Source organism: Protopterus annectens, chromosome 4.part0 (genome assembly GCF_019279795.1).
Source record: "Protopterus annectens isolate FY-2018-M chromosome 4.part0, PAN1.0, whole genome shotgun sequence".
In the NCBI taxonomy this organism is placed as follows: Eukaryota; Metazoa; Chordata; order Ceratodontiformes; family Protopteridae; genus Protopterus; species Protopterus annectens.
In genome coordinates, this window is record NC_056733.1 from 427,029,084 (window position 1) to 427,054,041 (window position 24,958).

At 40.0% G+C, this 24,958-nt stretch overlaps 1 protein-coding gene across 1 annotated transcript in view; it reads left to right on the forward strand.

Moving 5' to 3' along the window:
• Nucleotides 1–24,958, forward strand: part of LOC122800256 (2'-5'-oligoadenylate synthase 3-like) — a 340,294-nt gene that overhangs the window by 45,244 nt on the left and 270,092 nt on the right. The window contains exons 4-5 of the mRNA XM_044069747.1: nt 22,724–22,965; nt 24,502–24,637. Coding sequence (XP_043925682.1) covers nt 22,724–22,965; nt 24,502–24,637 — 378 coding nt within the window. The remainder of the gene's footprint in view (nt 1–22,723; nt 22,966–24,501; nt 24,638–24,958) is intronic.

The following is a 24,958-nucleotide window of genomic DNA, read 5'->3' on the forward strand; positions in this document are numbered from 1 at the left end:
TAAAATAAAGAAATAAAGTCACATAAAAATTTGATTTAAACATGTTATATTACAAACAATAGTAAAAGAAAGCAGAAAGCATTCTTCCATATCAACATCCTTAACTACAACATCAATGATTTGCCAGAAAACCATAGATTTTTTTATGGATCAGGCTTAATTGTCTAAATGCCACAAAACACATTTTGTCATTGTCTCCGTCCTCCAGGCTTAACAGACCTCTCTGCCCTGTCCCATCCTCTGTCTCAACAAAGCCAAAGGAAAGCAATAAATAATAGTAAGATTCTCAAGGACAGTGATAAAGAAGGTTAAAGTGAACTGGATGCAATTCAGAGTACATTATGAAACCCAGAAGTATAACAGAAGACTGTCAAAGTAGAGGAAACACAGAATAGAAAACATTCAAACTAAGTATAGAATAACAAGTAATATTAATTAAGAAGAATCCAGCATTTTGTAGGTTTAATATAAAGAATGGAGAAAAATAGGAGAAGAGAAGCAATGACTTAAATGTGATGGATGTGGGCAGTTGGTGATAAAGAAAAGTAGCAAAAAAAAAAAAAAAACTGAATGGTTGATATTCTTTCTGCTTATCAGAGGACAACAGGGATGCCCAAACATGTTTTACTAGATCAGAAATGTGTCCAGGCCTATTCATATAAAAAACAGGGTTATTAAAGGTAGATAATCAGATGGGGCCCCAGGGGATTCACTCCAGAAATCTGAAGGAATTAAGAGTGAAACTAATGTAGCTGCATAGACATGATAGGAAACAGGGCAGAGAATTCCTGAAATGGATGACACCAGACTGGCAAGCCTGAATAACAAAGCAGGAAAAGTAGTCCAGATCCTTCCAATGTGAAGCTTGTTGGATATCAGAAAGTCACTGCAATTCTGTACCCAAGGCAGCATGGTTTCACAGAAGGAAAATTTTCAACAAAACCGAGGGAATTGTGTGACTGGGTAACACAAGTAATAAACTGGGTAGGATTGTGAGTGTGGCTTGCTTAGATTTTAGGAAAGAATTTAAAAAAAATGACACAAAAGAGTGATAAATGTTCTAGTCAGTCAACATATCTCTCAAAATTGTAGATGTAGATTCAGGGAGAAAGCCAAAAGAATTATGGGCAACAAATTTCAAAATCAGCAACAGATTTTTAAATATTGTCCTTATATATTATGAATGGCACTGTAATACCAGGTTTGAATTAGTGCACTTTTTCTGAAGGATATTAAATGTGAATCTCAAATGGCTGTAATTATTTATGACTGCAAAGCCAACAATTTGCCAGAAAACCACAGAATTTGCAAAGGATAGGCCATAAGTATGAGGGACAACCTGCAAATTAGGGACAGTTGTCAGCTATGTAGACAGGATTTCTTTAGGTTGCAATGTGGTAGCAATAATCTTGGCTAGTCATCTGAACACAACACATTTTAATGGTATCTACAATGAGGAAATATAACCTCTTCGCAGTATTTCAGGGCTTACTACTGAATCAGCTTTCTATTAGACATACTAATTGTTACTGGCAGCAAATGGAAGTAAAGGTATGTGCATTTCAGAAGGCACAAAGCTTTTTTATGGGAAAACAAAGAAAAAGATGCAGATATTATGGAACAGGACTTAAAATGACAGGAATAGGTCATACGTTCATGGGTATATGCTAGGCTAATGACCACCAGGGCCTTTATAAGCCTAGCCATGCAATCCAACCCTATTTTGTCCCTATATATGATGGGTATTTATTAGGAGGGGGTATGTTAGTTAGGAAGTTTCTAGAGGTTATTTGGGAGTATGTCAATTTGGGCATTATTGTCTGCCCCTGTCTATCAGAGACATGGGGGCCAGACCTGTGGTGGATCTCCATTTTCCCATACATTGGTCAAGGTTACGCTTAAATAGGGTTAGGAATGGACTCTGCTTCACATGGATGAGGAGACTGTTCCAGAGCATGGGGATCCTCTGAGACACATATCTGTCTTGCCAACATTTCTTATTTATGTCACAAGTAAAATTTAAATTGTTGGATCTAGTGGTTCTAATGCTGTTCATTTTGCAGATGTGCAAAAAGTGCATCACTGCTAGATCTGAGGATGCCGTGTATGCAGGCATATATATCCTTAGCAGACAAAGTGCATCACAGCTTTAATGTAATACAAAGAAATTCTCATTGGAAATAAAATACAGGAAACAAGCAGACATTAGGATTGGTATCAGATGGGACTATGAAATAGAGACTGCTTCTACCACACCTCAGAAATGTTAGGAAAGCAGCGATCTGCTTCTACATTATATCCCACACATGGAGTGCTACAGCATATTAGTTTAAAAGAAATGTGTCTTGCTGCTACTAAACTGTAGCAAACTGCTGGCTACATTTGTATCAAGCAACTGCTACAAGTTTGTGCCACACACAGAGCACTACAGTGCTTTAGTTCTCATCTCAAATTAAATACTATCATTTTGATGGTATTAAATGAAGCATTATCAATGTCTGCAGATTGCACTCACTCATACCTTGCTCTGGGGCAGCTGTCTCTTTGCCTCACACTAGCTACAACACTACTTTATACCACAGAGGGTAAAGCACTTTTTGTATCAACATTTTTATTCTTTTCTGTTTTATGAGGCAGAGCACATCATAACATCTGTAACAAATATCTTTATACTTAAATGTCCTCAGTAGTGTCACAGTGTTTGTGCACTATTAGTCTGAGCCCCAGTATTGCAGATCAACATCACTGAAAAACACTTTCAGCACTGTCTGACTTTGACTTTTATCTACTGTTGTGCAGCCAGAAATTAATATATATTAGTTGGGTTGTGTGGGGGATGTCCCACAACATGGGGAGTGCAAGGTGGCTTCTCCCCCTGTAAAAGTGGATTATTTGAAATGGTTTCAGAGTGTAAGCCCTTGCTAAAATTCCCTTGGTGAGTTGACATGATTCTCATATACTCATATGCACTAAGATAGATCCAGGCACAATGTCAGCAACATTGTTCACTGCTTATTTGCAACAATACTATAATGTTAAAAGAAGGATATAAAAAGATAATATTTTTTGACCAACTAGTGATTTTTAGTCATTGTATAAAGTAATAAATTATAACTACAGCTGTTTTCCATGCTCTTCTCTCCTCTTCTTTAGAGATTTCTTTCAGTATCCCTCTCCAGTCCACCTGTTTAGCTTTAGAAAAAAGTAATACTGGATTGTTTTCCTGTCCCTTTCCTAAATCTCTTTTTATTACCCATCAATATACTGGCCTACTTACCTTTTTGAGCTGACACACTTCATACCCAACAAAGTCAAATTTCAGTGTCTCCTCCTCTTTCCATAATCACAGCCTCGCTCTTCATCCCACTTATCAGCTGAAGACCTCTCCCCACATTTCCATGAAGGTGGTATGGTACTTCTTCCTGAGGTTTTTCACTTTCAGCCTCTCATCATAGTATCCCCATCCATTCTTCATCCTCTGGCGCATATTATATACCTGAGTTCCTGAACAGCATCAATGTCACTTCACTTACTGCTGTCAGTACTGACTTTTGTCATCCTGCAAATTCCTCCCCATCTTCCAGTAAAATAACCTGCAATATTCTGGGGATAAATATCCTTGCTGTTAACTCACACATTCAGTGTGACTATATTGTAAAGCATGCATAAACCCTGTCATGAACCCCTCACATCTTCAGTAAGTCTCTGCACTGTTCAATCAAGGGTAAGCTAATCTCAACAACAAAAGTGGAAAAATGCGCTGAGTACTTATTTCAGGTGACATAAAGGTAAATGGAAAGCATGAGAAGATGGTAAATGTGGGCATTCTGGGATGGCAAAACCTATAAAAAGAGGGAACTTGTTATCCCTCTGTACAGACTACTGATAATCTACTAGAGTTTGTAATTCTGCAGACTCAGTATTTAAAAGCAGAATTAAGGTTATTCAGAAGATGAATACTGAAATATTATCTATTTTATTTATGTAAACACTTGCTAAATTGGTAAGTAAGCAGATTCTTTAGGATATTTTTCAGTGACAATCCAGGCCACAGGGTCAAGTGAAAATACATATCTGGAAAGTAAGTCTGAATGAGAAAACAAAATTCCACAGAAAACATCCAAAAGTTAAGACCGAACATGAAAACTCCTCACAAACAATATCTAGAAGTTAAGACTGACCTTTCACACCAAAGAACTGTGAAGCAACAATACTAACTACTGGAGTAATGTGCTACCCAAAACTGTATAGGGTATATTCCAGAAACAATGCAAAGAGAGATTAAAGACTTTAGCATGTATAACCTTGAAGAACATTGGAGATTATAGAAAGAATTACGTTCTCTAAAGAGTTTAATAAAGCTGATCAGAGCAGTGCCTTTTTATTGTACTCTGTATCCCTTAGACATCTATGATCAGTTGTGATTCCTCTGTTTGATACCAGCCTCTACATTTCTCCCAAATAACTCATTATTGGCATTAATTCATTCTGGGCTGCTGGGTTTATTTCCAGTCAATAGAGATCAGAGACATAGCATCTAGGCAGTTGGCATCTTTGTAGAGTTATTAGATCACAACTCTTAGCATCTTGAGTGTGGCATGTGGACATGAATGAGTGAAAATACACACACTAGAACCCTACACACACTTCCCATATGCTCTACCATTCAACTCACATTCTTAATGAATGTACTTATAGGTGAATGCACACATAGACCTTATATGTCTTTATCATGTCCTACCACTCAACTCACATTCTTACTGAATGTGTTTTTGAGTGAGTCCACACATAGACCCTTTGTGTACATCCCAGATGTCCCACCACTCAACTCAACATACTTATTTAATATGCTTATGAGTAAATGTACACCAAGACTATATGTGCACATCCCACATGTCCTACCACTCAATGCACATTCATAATGAATATACTTGTGAGTGAGTGAATGGACAGACCTTTCATGCACACCTCATGTCCTATCACTCAACTCACATTCTTAGTGAATATGCTTGTGAGTGAGTGTATGCAGAGATGCTATGGGACATCCCACATGTCCTAACACTCTACTCACATTCTTAGTCAATGTACTTGACTGTTTGCTACCTGGAAACTGCCAAGGGCTGTGCAACAGTTATGCTCCACATCATTCTCTGTTAAAAAAAAACAGCAACAAAAGGCATCAGCTAATCCTTCTTTCATACACTGTTAACCTTTGTAACAATGAGCTCTTATTCCTAAAACCCAGTTAGCAGTGCAACAAATTACTATCTTAACTCTCCATTAGCAGACTGACAGGAGTGTGGTATCTTTGTTAAAAAGAACTCTGCAAAAACCAAGAGCTATAAGGGATGACGATTTAGAACTAAGGTAAGGAAGTATTTTTCAGAGTAGAAGACTATGGATTCAGGCATTGTTGGGGGAATGAGAGGACTCATTGTAGTATAAGATAGACATAAGGTTATCTTATTTTAAAGAACAACAATGGGATATTCAAGCAGATTGCTCAGCCTGCTGCCTCTTTTAGTCCCTGTTAGTTCATACAGCCTCAAAAAATCAGAACTGCAGCTTTAAAAATTAATCCACTCAACTGTTTTACCTCTTAGGCTTGCTACCTTTCTGTACTGTTTTACTTTAACTTTGAAAACCAAGTTGAAAATCCTCTAGCTGACTCTTAAATGATGATGTCCCATCTGCCAGAGCTCCTGCTGTAGTTACAGGGATGTTTCTTCCCCCAAAGTGACGTAAACACTGCCTGATTTGCATGCTCTGTAGAAGAGCCAGTGGACCTCCCACATTGTGATGTCAGAGCTGCCTTGCCCAACCCACTCTTAACCTAATAAAAACTAGCTGGTGCTATGTGGAACTACTTTTTATTGTAAGTGTATCCTGTCATGTTCATTCGTTGGAGGGACTTCTGGAAAGTTTGGATTGCCTCTATCTTCTCCTGCATTTTTGTACTTCATTGGTAAGGTAAGTCTTAAGAGCTCTTGTTTGTATGCATTCCTAGCCATGAAATTTAGGGATCCCGAGTTTCTCAGTGCATAGTGATACAGTTTATGCTTTCTGTTTGTGAGGGTACCTACCATGTGCTTCAATATTATATGCTGCTGCCGACTATTTATAGCTTAGCCTAGTTTTTTGTGTTTATTTGCTGCTGCTGGGTTATATTGATGATTATTTCTTACTGCTGCTGCTCTATTCTGTTTTGTATCTAATGCTGGTGTCTTCATTCTCAAATCGATGAGTGTTTGTGTGTGTGTGAATGCTGCCTTCTGGTTTCCCACATCCCATGCTGCTGGAAGAATGCTGCATTGAAAGTAGTCTTGTTGATTTCTTCCTGTTGGTTTCTGGTGGTCAGAATAATAAATTTTTATATATAAATGTATTTTCCTCTAATATTGTGTGCTGCCCATTGCCTTAAAGGTAGAGTTCATGCTTTCTGTTTGTGAGGTGCCACATGCATCACTATTGTACACTGATGCAGAGTTTCAACACTAGCCTTGCTTTTTTGTACCATGTATTGCTTGGGTTATATAGATGCCCTGGTTATTCATTACTGCTGCTGCTCTTTCTTTTTTGTCTAATGCCATCTTTTGGTGGTATTGCTGGTATCTTATTAACCCTCAATTCAGTGTTTGCTTGTCTGTGTGTGTGAATGCTGCCTTCCATTTCCCATCCTGCCAACTTAATGCTCGTTTGTATCATTTATTTAGTGTGTTGCTCATTAGTGTTTCATTCAGCAGTTCTCAATGTTCGTGTGAGGTTGACTGCAATTCCGACTTTCTCTCCCATATGTATCATGCTGCATATTTACATGCCCTTGTTTTGTTGTATGTGCACGAATGCTGCGGGCCATGTGTGTGTGTGTGTGTGTGTGTGTGTGTGTGTGTGTGTGTGTGTGTGTGTGTGTAAGCCTCTGAGCGCCTAGTTTCTGTGAATGCAAGAAAATGTTGTATGGGGAAGTGCATGTGTGCTTCTGTAGGTGGAAGGTGACTACAGGGTATGATGCAAGAACAGGGACATATTTATACAACAAAATAGTAGCGGTTTGCTTCTTGGCTTGAGGGTTAGTATGCAGCATTCGGTGTTTTTATGTAGCTCTAGCGATAGCCTTCTTATTTTAAGTGTGGGCTTGTTACTAAGAGCTCTGCATTGCTAAATTCAGACTATTTTTTTTTGGCAGGCTATCACTTATTTCATTTTGTAGTAGTAGTTTTATTTGCTTTTGCAAAGCAAACGTGGTGTGTGTGTGTGTGTGTGTGTGTGTGTGTGTGTGTATGCAAGCAAGGGGCAAGTGTGTGTGTGTGTTTGCATGTGCGTGTGTGTATGTGTGCGCATGTGTGTGTGTGTGTGTGTGTGTGTGTGTGTGTGTGTGTGTGTGTGTGTGTGTGTGTGCGCGCAAGTGTGTGTGTGTGTGTGTGTGTGTGTGTGTGTGTGTGTGTGAATGCAAGCAAGGGGCAAGTGTGTGTGTGTGTGTGTGTGTGTGTGTGTGTGTGTGTGTGTGTGTGTGTGTGTGTGTGTGAATGCTAGCAAGGGGCAAGCATGTGTGTCTGTGTGTGAATGCTAGCAAGGGGCAAGCGTGCGTGTGTGTCAATGCAAGCAAGGGACAAGTGTGTGTGTGTCTGAGCGAATGCAAGCAAGGGGCAAGGGTGTGTGTCTGTGTGTGAATGCATACAAGGGGCAAACATGTTTGTGTGTATGTGTGTGTGTGTGTGTGTGTGTGTGTATGTGTGTGTGTGTGTGTGTGTGTGTGTGTGAATGCAAGCAGGGGGCCAGTTTGTGTGTGAATGCAAGCAGGGGGCCAGTCTGTGTGTCTGTGTATGCAAGCAGGGGGCCAGTGTGTGTATATGCAAGCCGGGTGCCTGTGTGTGTGTGTGTGTGTGTGTGTGTGTGTGTGTGTGTGTGCGTGCGCGCGCGCACGTGTGTATGTGTGTGTGTGTGTGTGTGTATGTGTGTGTGTGTGTGTGTGTGTGTGTGTGTGTGTATGTAAGCAGGAGGGCAAGTGTGTGTGTGTCTGTGTAAGCAAGCACGGGGGCAAGTGTGTGTGAATGCAAGCAGGTGGCATATGTGTGTGTGTGTGTGTGTGTGTGTGTGTGTGTGTGTATGTATGTGTGTGTGTATGTATGTGTGTGTGTATGTATGTGTGTGTGTATGTGTGTGTGTGTGTGTGTGTGTGTGTGTGTGTGTGTGTGTGTGTGTGTGTGTGTGTGTGTGTGTGAATGCAAGCAGGGGGCCAGTGTGTGTGTGAATGTAAGCAGGGGGCCAGTGTGTGTGTCTGTGTATGCAAGCAAGGGGCCAGTATGTGTGTCTGTGTATGCAAGCAGGGTGCCTCTGTGTGTGTGTGTTTGTGTGTGCGCGCACGTGCACGTGTGTGTGTGTGTGTGTGTGTGTGAGTGTGTGTGTGTGTGTGTGTGTGTGTGTGTGTGTGTGTGTGTGTGTGTGTGTGCAAGCAGGGGCCAAGTGTGTGTGTGTGTGTGTGTGTGTGTGTGTGTGTGTGTGTGTGAATGCAAGCAGGGGGCCAATGTGTGTGTGAATACAAGCAGAGGGCCAGTATGTGTGTATGTGTATGCAAGCAGGGTGCCTCTCTGAGTGTGTGTCTGTGCCTGTGTGTGTGTGTGTGTGTGTGTGTGTGTGTGTGTGTGTGTGTGTGTGTGTGTGTGTGTGTGTGTGTGCAAGCAGGGGGGCAAGTATGTGTGTGTCTGTGTATGCAAGCACAGGGGCAAGTATGTGTGAATGCAAGCAGGTGGCAAGTGTGTGTGTGTGTGTGTGTTTGTGAATGCAAGCAGGGGGCAAGTTTGTGTGTATGTGTGTGTGTGTGTGTGTGTGTGTGTGTGTGTGTGTGTGCGTGTGTGCGTGTGTGCGTGTGTGCGTGTGTGTGTGTGTATGTGTGTGTGTGTGTGTGTGCGTGTGTTAACCAAACAGGAAGGAAAAATAAGTGGGAGTTTGATACTTTGCAAAGCAGTAATTATTCCCAGTGCTTACGGAGCTTGGTTCTAAATTTGATAGGAGGAGTGCAACAAAAAAGTCTCCCACTGTAAGAAAGGAAAGGCTGAGAAGAAAACAGTACATTATTCTGGTTACCTGCTGTGAGCTGTCAATCACATGCAGATAATGGGTCAAATTACTCTTAGCTCTTTGACAGCTAAGGAAGGTAGGTGTGAAGGAGGAGGGGAGATACCTTGAAGAACTAGATTTCAGCCTTCACAAAAGAAATCAGTTAGCATTTCTAAAAAGAAAGAGCAATAAAATTCACTTTCCAATTCTGTTCTGTAGCATTTGCACTGCCTGTGTTTGAAGTAGTCATTGAAAAAGGATAACATTTTAACCAAAAGTAGGTGACTATAACACAGCTGTGAATGCCTGTAAAATCAGTGCACTGACAGGAGCTTTAGGGAAAATGTGGCAGACATGATGCAATTTTTTGGAGATGAACAGTGCATTCTGGGATACTTACAGGCAGACTAAACAATCGGAATTATTTCAAGATGCCAGAGCCCATGTGGTCAGAGTCAGAAATTGCATATAAAAATATCTAAAAACCTCTAAATAGTCCCAGTGTGGTGTTAAAATGTAGGAAACACCAAACCATGATGAAATAAACATATTTTTTGAGTCTGTGGGTGCAGTTCTCCTTTAAGCCACATAGTCAAAATGCTCTTTTCAGACATAGCCAAACCTGTAGGAATTTTTCAATGTTTGTCTTTTATGTTTTGGGCAAGATCAAGTAATTACCCTTACAAGGTGTTCTGGATTCATTGCTAGAAAAGGAGTTACAGTGGCAGATCCACCTGAATGTATTTGAACTCCAGGAACTTAATGGAGCAACTTCCAATAAAGTCATTCTCAAACTCCAGCTATTTTACGCAAAAGTTATTACTGATCTAGACTTCATCTTACTCCAATTCCTCGTCTGGATAGCACTCAAAACAAAATACATATATTACCGGACAGCTTAAGAGACAATACTCAGCGTAGACCCAAATGAATTCCATACACCCTCCCCACATGTAAGTGTAAGAGAATCCTTCTTCCATTGAGAAGGTATTTTTATTCACCTATCCCTCCAACCCAGATTGTTTTACCACAATGTATCATTATTTCATGCTTACCACATAGCAGATCTACCAGAATGCTACACCTGGCCATGAACCCACCACTGACATTGACATAAGTTACCTGTTTCCACTGAGGAGGTGGTAATGTTTTGGTTATAAACTTTGTAGATCCCAAACACTTTTCCTCCTCATATCTCATCTGAAGATGTCCTGCTTTAAATACAAAAAAAGATTTTCTCACTTTTGGCAGAGCACCAGAGTTAAACTAGATTTACAGGTAGAGAGATCTAACATTATAGTTTCTCAGAAATTAGCACCAGAGACTGTTTGGAGAGCTCTGGGTCAAATTTCCTTTCTCCATGAGGAAGAGCAGGCCATTTCCCAGCCTGATAACAACCTTTGATTTTTACCTAGACAAACTCTCCAGTCCAGCTGGTGAATCTGGGTATCCTGAGGCAATGTTACAACTGCCTCATGTACACAGACAGCCCTCTCCTCCTACCACAAAACACTAACGTATGCGAGAAATGCAATTATACAGTCAAACTGGAGGCTAAGGTCTCTCCACCCAAGACTGGAACAGAAAGTCATGAGGAGAAGGTTAACACTTGCACCACACCTCCAGTCTCACATAAGCCTACTAAACCAGCACTGACAAAAAATACACATTTTGTGTCTTTCGGCTTTTCCCGGTTAGGGGTCGCCACAGCGGAACTCCGGTCCGCTAATGATTGGCAGTAGAGTTTTACATGCTGGCTTGCCAGGTCTAACGCACAACCTTCAATGAAGGAACACTCGTTCATGCATGTTGCCACACAGAAGATGCTCTAACTGAAAATCGAATGGGCAACTTCTAAGTGTGAGGCGACAACACTACCGCAGCACCACCACTGCAGTATATACAAAAAATACACATAAATACACAAAATCATACTTGGAGGCTCTAAATAAAAACCTGCAAAAGCATCAGAGAGCTCTAAAGCAGACACCCAGAAAACCTGCACCTCCCGTCACAAACCAGACAACACATCAAACACAAAATCAATGTGCCACACAATCACAGCCCTTAAGGAGAAATAACATACCTAACATACTAGTAATAGGTAACTCAATAGTCAGGCACACTGATGGCCCACTCACTAGGCTGGACAAGGAGAAAGTTACTGTTAGCTGCATGTCGGGAGCTAGAATCTACCACATAACACAAGCAATCAGGTCATTCCAGAACAAGTACAAATATGACTGTCATTGTTCATGTTGCATACCTCCCAACCATCCCAAATATCCCATATTATACCGAGTTTTGGGGTCAAAAAATGGGGTGCCACGATTCCCGAGAAGCACCCTTCAATTTCCGATTTTCCCAGCATTTGTTTTTTTAACTTTAAATTATTCCGCAATACCACATTTTGCTGACATCATCGCGTGTGCGCGATGACGTCAGTGCCATCAGCCTGTCGGAATTCAACTCTCCCATACATCGTGACGTGCACGCATTCCCTGCTGGTAGTATTATTTTGAATGTATGCGAGCAGGAAGGAAACGAGAGCAACGAGTGACTACATTTTGGATTCTGGCTGCCTGCGAGAAGATACACACATTTTTAAATGGATCTGGCTGCCTGCGAGCGGGACGGACATGGAGGGGAGGATTAGTTCAAGTGCCCAACAACCCTCTTTGGACATCTGACCTTCGAATTCTGCTATCACTGCCAAACTAAATGCTTTAAAATAGAAACAATTAAAACCCAGGCAGTGTAATTTATATTTCGTCAAAGCACTGCAGGGACAGCACTGGAAGGTCAGTAGGTTAATCAAATGATGATCAAGTCTGCCACTATGACGTCTATTAAGTTTTGAATTTCATTTTTTGTAATTTTAAAATAGAAAAGGTTGTAAAGGCAATATGGCGAGGACAAGTGGGATAAGGTGGAGAGATATTGATCATCAAAACTTTTTCTGGGGGGGGGTTGTGATTTGAAAATGATGAAATATTGTCCTTTTATTTCCTTTAGATTCTGCAGATTGAACTAACTTTCAGAGGCCAGTTTTGGAAATAACTTATTAGTGCCTATTTGTTTAATGGACTGTCAGACTCTTTTTGGTTCACTGATCTTGTATCTCTGCAGATTTTGGAATTAGTTATTTTTTGCTTTGTTAGTGCTTATTCTCACAGTTTTTTTTTTATTTCAGATAGTAATCTAATTTGCTGAGTTTATTTGCTTCCCATTCAGGCAATATTTTGGGAACTTGATCTGGTTACTTAGATCACTGATAACTTGGTAAGACATGGTACGTTTTCATAAATACATATTTATTTTTCTATGGAAATAGCCAAACTTGGATGGGAGTGAGTAGGGAAAATTTTGAGAAGGCATAATGGTGTCATCGCATTGCATGCCGAATTGCCGATTCTGTGTTAGAGAGCTGTAATTCTGCTTGCTATAAGGCTTCAGTTACTACCAACTACTTTGTTTAGTATTATGCATAGTTGAAACTCCAGGAAGTATGAATAGAACAGTGATCACTCATAGAGGGGAAGGTATTAGTAAAGAAGGCAGTCAGTCTGGAATGATTGTCACAACCATGTCTAACAGTGTTCTTGCCTGTAATAGTGTTTGGTCAGATTCCTTGACTGAGAAGTTGTGAGAGATTATTAATAGATATTTACCTCTTTCACTGGAATTTTGTTTGACTTTGTCATTTAGTGTTTTAAGCCATTATAGCAAATGTATGTTTATGGATTTCTTAATTACTATGTTTGTTATTTGTTAGATCTGAAGAAGCGTGCAGTAAGCACGTGAAAGCGCTAATCTCTTGTTCCATGGTTGAATAAAGCTGCTTTTTGTTTTACGGAGACGCCTTGTTCTTCATGGTGACATACAGTTTATTTTTGACTTCAGTTGCTTCCACTTTTTGGCTGTTGAGTTCTTTGGGAGGTTGGCAGTTTTATTATCTTATATTAATTACTATGTTTAGGATTTTGTGGTTCCTGGATATTAGTATTATGTTTTAGGGTGTCTTGTACTTGTGCAAATGTGAGTGTTACTGTGTAGCTTTAGGCAAGTGATTTAATTCTACCTTTAGTTTATATACTGATCTTTAGCAGAGCAGCTATGAGACTGGCTTTATACATTGTGAACTTTTCTTTTGTTTTATTTTAGAGCACAGAAACGTAACTTCTACCTTATAATATAAATGTCATCATAAGTTCTACTTTATCTAAAATTACCAAAATGCCCTCAGATATGGTTTCTAACACTGGGAAGACATTAAGACACTGTACCTTTGCATACTGTATTTATTATTTCAACATTAAGAACAGAATAGGAACAATTACTCTGTTTAAATTATTTTTTCAAAGTATTTTGGAAAAAAAATCAAAAATGACATTTAATGTGAAGACATTTGTCATTCAGTAAAGACTGGCCAATACTGTTAGAATATTGCAGTGTAAACTGCATAGTAAATGAAATTCTACATTTTATTTCTTGTTTGATAATTCCTTGTGATTATATTTATAAGAAGGCATCCCTTAAGAGAGTGTTCTAATGTGGTCTTCATAAATGTTCTGGCTATTTTTACATGGGGGCTAGGATGGTATGTCAACTGTTTCTATCTCCCTTGATTCAGAGACTCTCTCCTATTTTTTTCTGCAGTCATGCTGATGGCGCTGGCCATCTATCATGCTGTCTATCCATATCTTTGCTGGATGTCCTTGTCTCCACTTACATTCATCCTGTCTCTCACATATCTGCCTTACCAAAATATCTTTCTTGCATATGTGACCAAACCACCCTTTCAATGCTGTTACACTGAATGTGAGGTTTCAAGGGCAGATAAGTTTTAATGCCAAGTCTATTTTCATTGTGAGATAGTGTTGCTTTGTTTAGCAGATGTCTATTGGTGTTTGTGCATTGGGTTGTAAAATGTAAAAATAAAATCCAAATAATCATTGTAGAAGTAAAGCAGTATGCACACATTAGTGTTTATGGTAAATGGGGTGAAGTAGCCAGGCAATGGGACATTGAAATTGCTGCAGGGGGACTCTGGTGCCATATTCTGGTTGTCTGTTCTTCAGTTTGCATTTGAAAGTTGGTATCCCACAATTCCATTGGAGTGGGCGGGGTTACATAATTATGTATGCAAATTTTATGTTAACCAGCGTACCAATTTGTACCTATTTTTCATGAGCCTTGTCCAGATTTTTGATGTTTCCAGGTTGAGAGGTATGTCATGTTGGTGTGACTGACTCAAGACGTACCTCCCTGGACTACATGAAAAGAGACATGGAAGAGCTCTCTGATGATGTAGCCCAGGTGGGTATGACCCTGACCCTGAGTAGCATCCTGCCGTCACCAAGAATGATACCTCAGTATAAAGAAAAAATGATAAATTTCAACAATTGGTTAAGCTTCTGGTGTCATTCAAAGGGGATCCAGTGTCTGTCAGCCTGGGATGGCATGCTCGACAAGCCGCGTTGCTTTGCAAGAGACAGCTTGCACCTGTCACCCCTTGGCTTTCGAATATTGGCCAAGGTTCTTGCTGCCTCCATAGTGCTTTTTTTAGGCAAGGCTCAAAATTCAAACCACCTCTGTAAACAGCACAAGCAAAAAATGAGGGTTATGCTACTCAATGCCAGGAGTTTAAATCTCAAGATGCATGCACTCAAAGCACTCCTAAGTATGGAGAATGTCGATATCAGTGCAGTAACTGAAACCTGGTTCAAGGCTCCAGAGAGCACTCCAGCACTACTTGGCTACAACTCATACCACACATTTCCGACCACAGAACACGGACCGAAACACAAAAGGAGGGGGTGTATCCATATTCATCACCTCCAGGTTAGTGATGCAACATGATACCGCTGAGATCATCCATGTGCAACTAACATCGGGCAAATCTGCAATGCAAATTGTGGCCTGCTACAGATCACCCTCCATGACCCAGGACCACCACTCCGCCTTTCTGGAGACACTGGAAAACATGAAGGTCCTACCGAACACCCTCTTATTGGGTGATTTCAATTACCCTACCATTAACTGGGAAAACTACTTGAGTACAAACTCCCAGGCTCAGCACTTCCTGGAATTTATCAACTCAAATGCCCTGGATCAGCTGGTAAACTCCCTTACCAGAGACCACAACATATTGGACCTGGTCATCACCAACATGAGCGACAGGTGTTCCGTACCAGAGGTCAACCTGTCACTGGTTAGATCAGACCATAAACTAATCACCCTGGATGTTCACACCCCATCACCACCCCCAACCAAGGAAACCACAGTGAAAAACATTTCTAAAGCAAACTTCACCTTACATAAGGCAGAGGTGGTAAGTTTTACAGCCCCCACATTAAAGGATAACACTGCCCAAGATGCAGAATCCTTTACAATTGCACTCTATGAGCACCTACAAGGATGCATGGATCGTGCCATCCCTAGCAAAACCAAGACTCACTTCCCTAAGAGAAGGAATCCAGTCTGGTGGATCCCTGCCTTAAACAGGTTATACAACAAAAGGAGGAAACTAGTTCAGAAAAAAAACAAATCCCAAGAAGGAAAGACATCCCTGATCAGTATCATTAAGAAACTAAGGTCCCTCATAAAATCATCCAAGGCTAACTTTGAAAGAAAAATAGCCAAGGATTCAAAAGATAACCACAGAGCCTTCTTTAGCTATGTCAAGAGTCTAAGTGGCAACTTGCAGATATGCTCTGAGCTAGTGCAAAATAGCACAAAATATACTGAACCTACTGATATTGCCGACATCCTGGCAGATAGATTCAGTGCAAACTTCTCCTCCCTCTCACCTTCAAAAGGGCTCACAACAATACCGGAAAAGTGTAGTGTCCTGGAAATCACAGAGGCACAGGTGAAAACAACCCTTTCAAAAGCCACAAACACAGCATCAATGGGGCCAGATGGTGTCCCAGGCTGCAGCTTGCACAAACTACAGAACGAACTAACCCCCCACCTAAACACGCTGTTCACCCTCAGCCTCTCCACAGGCTACATGCCCATAGAATGGCACACAGCAGCAGTTATTCCACTCCACAAAGGAGGGGCCACAACTGACCCTGGAAACTATCGCCCCATAAGCCTGACTAGCCTGGTCTGCAAGGCTATGGAGCACATCATCATGGAACTCATTAACAAAGACATTGGGAACCTCCAAACACTTGACCCAACCCAGTTCGGCTTTGTTAAGGGCAGATCATGCCTACTAAACCTGGTTGACTTCTTCGAGACAGTCACCAAGGCCATAGATGAGGGAAAGGTGGTTCACACAGCCTACCTTGATCTTGCCAAGGCATTCAACACCATTCCTCACTCAGGTATTATAGAAAAACTCACCAGCTTGAACATAAACCCCTACGTCACAAGATGGGTTGTCAACTGGCTTACAGACAGAACTCACACGGTAAGAATAGCGGGCTCCAGGTCCGACTCTATATCAGCCACAAGTGGTGTCCCGCAGGGCTCAGTCCTGGGACTCCTACTGTTTGGCATATATTTCTCAGAAGTACAGGAAAACGCAGGAGGACTATGGCTAACCAAGTTCACTGATGACTGCAAACTGGGAGCCATAACTGACTCTCCAGCTGACACGGGCATCCTTCAAAAAGGCCTTACTGAGACAGACACCTGGTGTCAAAGTCATGGCTGCAAGCTAAATGCCAAAAAAATGCATAGTCATCCCATTTGGGAAAAACAAAACACCCACGAATTACCACATAGGTGGCAGCCCCCTTAATACAGAAGAGGTAATAAGAGATCTTGGGACCCAGGTAGATAGTAATCTCTCCTTTGACAATCATATTGCCAAAGTAGTTAGAAAATTCTTCTATGTGGCCCGTCTAATTACTAAGGGGTTCACATCTAGAAATAAAGAGGTTATAGTGCCCCTCTACTTGTCACTCATCAGACCCATCATACAGTACAATGCCCATTTGGGATGTACCTCACAAGACACTTCCAACAGCTGGAAAGACCACAAAAGCACCTCACCAAGAGGATTACTGGCCTCAAACATATGTCCTATGCAGCCCACTAAAAAAACTCTGGCTGTACTCAGTGGCATATCGCTTACTCAGAGGTGATCTCTGCCTGACTTATAAAGCCATGTCCAACTCAGAATTGATGGACATGCTCCACCTAAAGAAATCCAAGTCACTGCAAGCCACGTGCTCTAGTGAGCTAAACCTCACCACAACAATAAATAGAACATGCTGGAGGGATAGATTCCTGTCACAGAGACTCCCCATGCTTTGGAACAAAATTCCTGACTACATTAGGCAGAGCCCCTCACCAACACTCTTCAAGAGAAACCTTGACGAGTGGATGGGTAACAGAAAATACACCCCTGGGATCACTTCATTGGCTCTGCTTGACAGAGGCTCAGTTAATTAATCAATGGGGCGGCGAAAGCCGACACACTCTGGCTAGGCTTATAAATGCCCTCAGGCAGATAGCCTAGTACCTATCTATGAACCTATGATCTCTTACACTGTTCTCTGATATGTCATTTGAATTTTCCCATGGAGGATTGAAAGGTGTCACTTATTCAACCTATCTTAAGGACACACCCAGCTGATACTATGCTGGCATGGAAAAAGCAACAGGGGATGACATTTTTTCCCACTGTCTTGGTCACATATTCTAGAAAGTCCCCTTCCAGCTTGCAGATAGAGGAAAGTGATTTGTTCAAATTATGCTGCAGATACTTCACTTAATATTTTAGATCTGAAGAAGTCTGCATTTAAAAGGCAAAATCAGCCATCTGGCTGCTTTATTTTCTATCATTGCTGTTTATTTATTTAATGACATTTGATTACCAGGATGGTCCAGAGCCTATTTTCAGTGTAGGCCCAGGGAGAAAAGCTCCAAGTACATGTTACAAGCTTGAACAATTAAATTAAGTTGAACACATAGGTAAGCACCACAGTTTCCATACTTATACAATTAAAACCATAAATGCACATATAAAAGAATTTCAGCAATATTGAATAGGACATTCATAGGAGAACATCATAAACATACATATAAAATAATTTCAGCAATATTGAATGGAACATTCATAAGAGAACATCATTATAGGCAGTTGACATGATCACTTTTGTTAATCTAAATAATAGAATGGAGGAAGGAGCAGAGTTAGTAGGAGGGGTGTCATGGTATAGGAAGAGGTCAGGTCTTGAAGGAAGGAGATGTGGAGCAGTTACAGCTCCAAATGGAAGATAGGTTGTTGTGTCTGTTTGTTTTTAATCTATATTTTTACATATTTCACTAGCTATGGAAAATGAATAGTATGCAGCACTAGTGGTGCCAAAATCTTTTAGAGGCTTTGGGCGAGATTCATTAATGTCTACACTAAGTGTACTTGATCTGTATTCAAGAACATCCCTACCACATTTTTTGTGAGAGACCAGCTGGCATAATGGTTAAGGTCTTCGCCTCCAAGGTACAAGGTTCGATCCTAACTTCTGACCAATCCCTGTTTGGAGTTTGCATGTTCTCCCTGTGTCTCTTTGGGGTTTCTCTCATGTCTGAAAAACATGCTGAGTGTTTCCATCTCAAATTCACCAACGAATTGTGCTGTGGACAGCAGCACAGACTCTACATGGTGCCCTATAGGGGAAGATTTGTACAGACCAACCTCTTTGGGCATCTACTGTGGTGCGCAGTATCCTCAAGCTAGGAGAACATGGATCACAGACTGCATGCTCTGGCAGGGCTAGCCACTTGATGGTGTAAAATATGGCTCTAGGTGATTCAGTCATGTTGACTAATGTTTCCAAAATGGGCATGGGTAGTTACCTGTGATAAATGGGTTGAGGACCTGGCCTACTCTGACCTACGCCAGGAACCCTTGCTAACAGGGGTAGGGGTATATGTGCCCCTATTAGCCACTGTATGCCTGCCATAAAGTCCAGCAGCCCTGGGTCAATAAGCTAATGGCTGGCCAATGTCTAGTTGCCCATAGCTCTGTTGAGCAAAAGATGGACATAAGACTAACCAACTTACCAAACGTGAACTGAAAATTGCTACACTTAATCTTCTGAACAATGCAATTTAGAAAAGAAAATAAGGGAATGCACTATTTCTGGTATGATACAAAGGCAATAGTTTGATAAAAAAATCTGGAAAGAAACAGTTTATATGTATGGCAAAACAAGGCATACATGTCAACCTGTTAGCGCAAAAAATCTGGACAAAGGCCCCAGAATAGGGACAGATGTTAAACATTGCTTTTATAAGCTTAAAACAATTACTAGAATAATACATTTTCAATTGGCATACATTTTCTCAACAATATGAAATCTGAAACTCAAATGTTTGTCATTATTTAGTGACTTCAATCCTCAGAGATTTTCTAGAAAACACCAAATTTTATAAGAGCAGACCAAAATATGGACATTCTGTGAAAATCTGGACAGTTAAAAGGTTTGAAACAAGTTCAAACTATCATTTCTACTTGTTAAATGGAAGCTAGTACTTCCTTGATAAATTATAAATGCTTTTCAACATAGGAGAATGATATTTCTCACAAATGTGCTGTAAGGCTCCATCTTTCTACACCAAAATGCCTAAGGATGAAATTTGATAAACCAACAGTTGCAGGTTTTGGGTTCAGAAAGGAGTCCTATTTAACCATAAATCTCCTCATGTAGGACAGTACAATATATTAACAAGCAAGCACATTACCTACTGCACAGTTCCTTTTCCTGTAAAATATTTTTAAACACCTTTACTGAATTATCACTTGTAACATAGGCAAAATTACATTTATATAAAAGTAATCAAACCATATGAACAAGTTCACATTTATAAACATACATCAAATATATTGTTATATCTCCTATAATCCAGGAAACATTACATACACTTTTCAATTTCTGATCCCTCTTAACCCTCACTCCTCCTACAAAACATTTTTCTGCATGTATTGCTCCAACAATTTCCATTTTTTTGTTCTATGTAATTGACTTCTACCCTTTTCTAAAGATCACCTGTTCTTTTATCTCTGTTACAACATTTAGTACTTCAATTATATTTGGTTTAGATTTTGATTTACATTTTCTAGTAAATTCTTTTTTTGGCAGCCACCAGAATTAAACTTGACAAGGCCTTACTATGTCTAGACAATTCAGATCTTGTTTCCCCAGCTCAAAAAAAAAAAATAATAATTTCCTTAGTTACAATCATTTGATCACCCACTATTCCTGACAGAGTGCTCTGTAGGGAATTTTTAAAGTCTGCCAAATCATTATACTCCCAAAACATATGTTCCCAGGTATCTCTTTCTTCACGATTTTTAACTGGGGCCTTTACAGACTCCAGCTGTTTCACATCATATGATTCTCTACTTTTTAGATCCAGAAATGTGTCACCATAAAAGTCTTAATTTGCTGGGGTACCCCAACACTGAGACGGTTACCTGAGCTTCTCTAAGCCTCACTAAGTCCCTAGTATAGGAGTTCACCTCCTTATTGCTGAACTCCCCAGTTGTTGTTTTCAATAAGAAATTATTATATGTGTGGTTTTTAAGTGTGCACTGACAGTGATTCATTTTTTTCAGGGATTCTTCCTCTTTCTTGTGTTTGTACTGTAATGGAGGTGGGATATATAAATTCGGGGAGGGTTGGGAGTTTCCCCTGCAAAAAATACTTACAGACAGCTAAACATCAAGGTGTCCAAGGTTCAAAAAGAGAGAGAAAAGAGCAAAACCCCCTTCAACCTCCTTAACCTTCCTATCACTCTTTATGTAGATTACATGGTTATCCTATGATTCAGTCCCTCACATTCAGCTATTCATACCTGGATTCAGTTTGATCTCCAATACCTTTAGTCTTGGCTAAACAACTACAAGCTACTCCTAAAACCCGCAAAAATAAAAAGTATGATATTTGAAACTGCACAAAAACTGAAAAAATATCTCCTAAATCTCAACAATGCAGACCTCATTGTTCCCCAATACAAACGACCATGTCAGTCAAATACTTAGGTTTATGACTAGACCAGTCACTTAACTCTCAAAGCCACACTGAAAACACAAGGAAAAAACATCACTTATTTTTTATTTAGGTCCTGGAGAATATCTTCCTTTCTCTCCTAACCAGCTAGAACTGCAATTGACAAAGGAGTCCTTCTTACACAACTTGAATATGGGCTTCCTATCACAGCCACAACCTCAAAAAAAAAATATTCTACAATCCATTGAAAACAAAATCTGCCAATTCATTTCCAATCCCACCCCTTTAGGAGCAAAACTGCATCACCCTCTCCAAAGCAAAATGGCTACCAGTCTCCTACAGAGTTGAACTACTCCTAGGGTCTCTTTTCTGGCATTATTCGGCTGTAGAAGCCACAAAAGTACAAGCAAAAGATTCAGACACAATACTCCAGCACAAGCACACAAACTTTGGTTACACAACTTTTACATAGTCTAAAACTATTGAAATTACAAATGATTTCATGGAAGTGCAGTAATACTGCACAGACAAGTTTATACAGGAGACAAATTGGTGTCAGGAAATGAAAGCAAAATATGGCCTGAGAGTTAAAGAGAGGGTAGAAAGAGATGAAAGAATAAGGTAAAGAAGAGAAAGAGTTTGCAATTAGTGAAGGGGGTACAGTGATTAATTGACTGGACCAGAAGCTGTAAGAGCACTACTACTACTACAGATAAAAATGAATTATAAGTTAAATTTACATATTTACAATTGGTGGAAATCCCTCTGTTATGTGATAAGAATCTTCAGGAGTTGTGGCTTTTTTGTGAATACTGAAAAAAATGGAAGGGTTTAGCTGGGAGGTATAGATTATCCTTTGTTTTTAAATCACTTATTTATGCTTATCCTTCTATTCCGTTTCTTACCACTTAAACTACTGACATTCATGCTGTCTGACAGAGAGGGCATATCATATCTGAAGCTGATAAATTTCTCCTTTCTGACATTTCCTGATATCCAATGCTATCCCATCTAGTTAGCCTTTCTAGCAATGCTTGTTACTTACAAAACAGTCTGGTAGCAAAAAAGATGACATGCTCAGCACACTGCAGTGTTTTTTACCACAGAGGTAGCTAGTACAGCTACCTTTTTCAGAGGTACCAGGCCCAAACCTGCACACCAGTAGCTGTGAAACAATTATGCTCACATATACAGCTCACACATAACTAAGGCAGCATCACTTCCTTAAAATGTGCAGCTTAGCTGGTGATGTCACACTGTCAATATGTACAAGTACACAAACTCAACAGGCCTAGTTAGATGTCCACATCTGATATGATGACTTAAGTTCAAGAAGTGGTGCAGTGGTGCAGTGGTTAACATTGTCACCTCACAGCAAGAGGTTCTCCGGTTCGATTCTCGGCTGGGGTGCCTTCTGTGTGGAGTTTGCATGTTCTCCCTGTGTTCGTGGGTTTCCTCCGGGTACTCCGGTTTCCTCCCACATTCCAAAGACATGCATCTGGAGCATTTCTCCCCGGGCCTCCGCTGAAAACAGGCTCTGTGGGACCTAGTCGGACTTTCCCGGTCAACAAATGATAAATAAATAAAAAAGTCTACAAGTATTCTGAGAAAATTACAACTCCTGACCTTCTTAACAGCAATAAACCCAACAGGAGAATAAGTGTTTAAATATATATATATATATTTCCTTACAGCATGTAAAGACGTATAAAAAGGACCAAAGACACCTACCACCAAAGTATGCCCTGGAGCTTCTGACGATGTATGTCTGGGAGCAGGGAAGCAACAAAGAGAACTTTAAGATGGAAGAAGGATTTAGAACCTTGCTAGAAATGATCCAACAGTATCAACAACTCTGCATCTACTGGACAAAGTACTATGACCTGAGAAGTTCAGACATTACAGAATATTTAAAAAGGCAGCTAAGAGCACAAAGGTACTACTTTCCTTGCTAAAATACTTTTATACATGTAGAATAACAGACATCTGCATGGATATAGATCAGCCAGTGTTCCTGACTACTGCAGTGTCTTCAATGGGAGCAGTTTTGTATGATATATGTGGACTATTAAACCTTTAGAGAGAGGTTAGGCAGTGTTGTCACCTTTTATCCGGATAAAAAGAATTGCGAGTCACTAAGGCCAGTAATTTCCTGGATATGTAGAAATGAATGCAAAGCTAGCTGATATATTCTGTTTCCAGTATGGGCTATGGTAATTAGGGTTACTACCTGTCCCACTTTGTGGAAGGACAGTCCCTCTTTGGGCAGTTGTGTTCTGCAAAGAAATTGTAAAAATGGCAAATGTCCTGAGATTTTAGGATAAAATTATTTCCTATAGTTTATGTAATAGTTGCATAAAACAGTTATTCTGTATCTGAACCACCTAAATGTTATAAAAAACAGAATAAGCAACTAAAACATTACAAGAATAAGCTTTTATCTAGTCAAAAAAGTGAAGTTCTGTTCTTTGTATTGCCGGGGGTATGTTTCGACCTGCAAAATCTGACGTTTGCACCAAAAATGTCCCACTTTGGGCATTTAAAAAGGTGGTAACACTAATGGTAATGGTTTGAGCATCTTCTAAAATAGTACCTCTTGAAAGTGTGGTAGATGTCTGGAGGAGACCACTATCAGAAATGCTAAATATAAAAACAATAAAGCTCTGTGGGTTAGGAGGCTAAGTTTGTACAGAATTTTATCAGAGCTATAGAATGGCTTTCCATTGCAATTCTGAGACTTGTAACTGCGAGTTCAAGAATGATAAAAAAATGTATTAAAATGCAGGAGAATATCAAATGTCAAACATTGTTATCTCCCTTTGAAGTTTTTTTTTTTTTTTTTTTTGCAGGGAGATGAGCTCTCCTGCACCTGGCAATGTGAGGTGAAACCTTCCACACCTCCAAACTTATATATATGAACTCCAAGATCTCCATACCTCAGAGAAAAGGAAATATTCTTTGAAAGAGCAGTCTGAGACTTGGTAAACTTTTATTCATAAGTCTCACAAGTGTCCTTGTCCCTGAAAATTTGGGCATTTTAAAGGCAAATCTCACTTAAGTGCAAGTCTGTTAACAGATACTGGCTCAGTCAGTCTTAAATGGGGCTCATAGCTACTAGTCTCAGAATATCAGACAGCTATCCTATATAATACAAGGGATAGGAAGGGTGCTAAATACCTGTTAGTCTGTACAGTAGCAGCTCATGTTGGGCCTATTTGGGTGTCCCCCATAGCCTTTTTTCTGCAGTCAGATTCTAGTACATTATATTGAACAAATTAAAAGATCCTGAGATTGCTTTTGGATAATGTTGCATTTGAATTACTGGAAAAATTCACAGTCCTCTGGTGAGAATATTGTTTCAGTTAATAGGAAATTCTTTATTTCTTTCAAAGACACAAACCTGAGGATATTAAAACTGAGCTGCCTTTATAAAATATCCACTGCTATAATCCTTTTTGTTTTACAATTTTAGGCCAATAATTCTGGACCCAGCAGATCCAACAAATAATGTAGCTGCCAAAGAAGGATGGGACATTCTAGCAAGAGAAGCGAAACAATGCTTAAGGCAAATTTTTGGTGTATCTTTGGACCAGTGCTGGACTGTGCAGGTGAGTTGGTTTCCCTTAAAGTATTAGATAATAATATGGCAGGCAAGCCTGATGCCCATTTCATTCAAAGCTAGTTTATCCAAAAGGTTTCATGGAAACAGGCTTAAAAATATATTGCGTTCTATGGTAACAGGTCCTTCATAACTTCCTCCTGCAGGAGGCTTTGGTCCTGTACCCCCATGCCTAAATATTATCACATCCAAGGTTGCACCAGATTTGGGTATGTTAGGTACTTTAAAAAAATATATTTTTTGTTGAATCAGGCATCAGTTTCATTGATAGTTACCTCTAGAGCATGGGTGTCCAACCATTTTGCTTGCA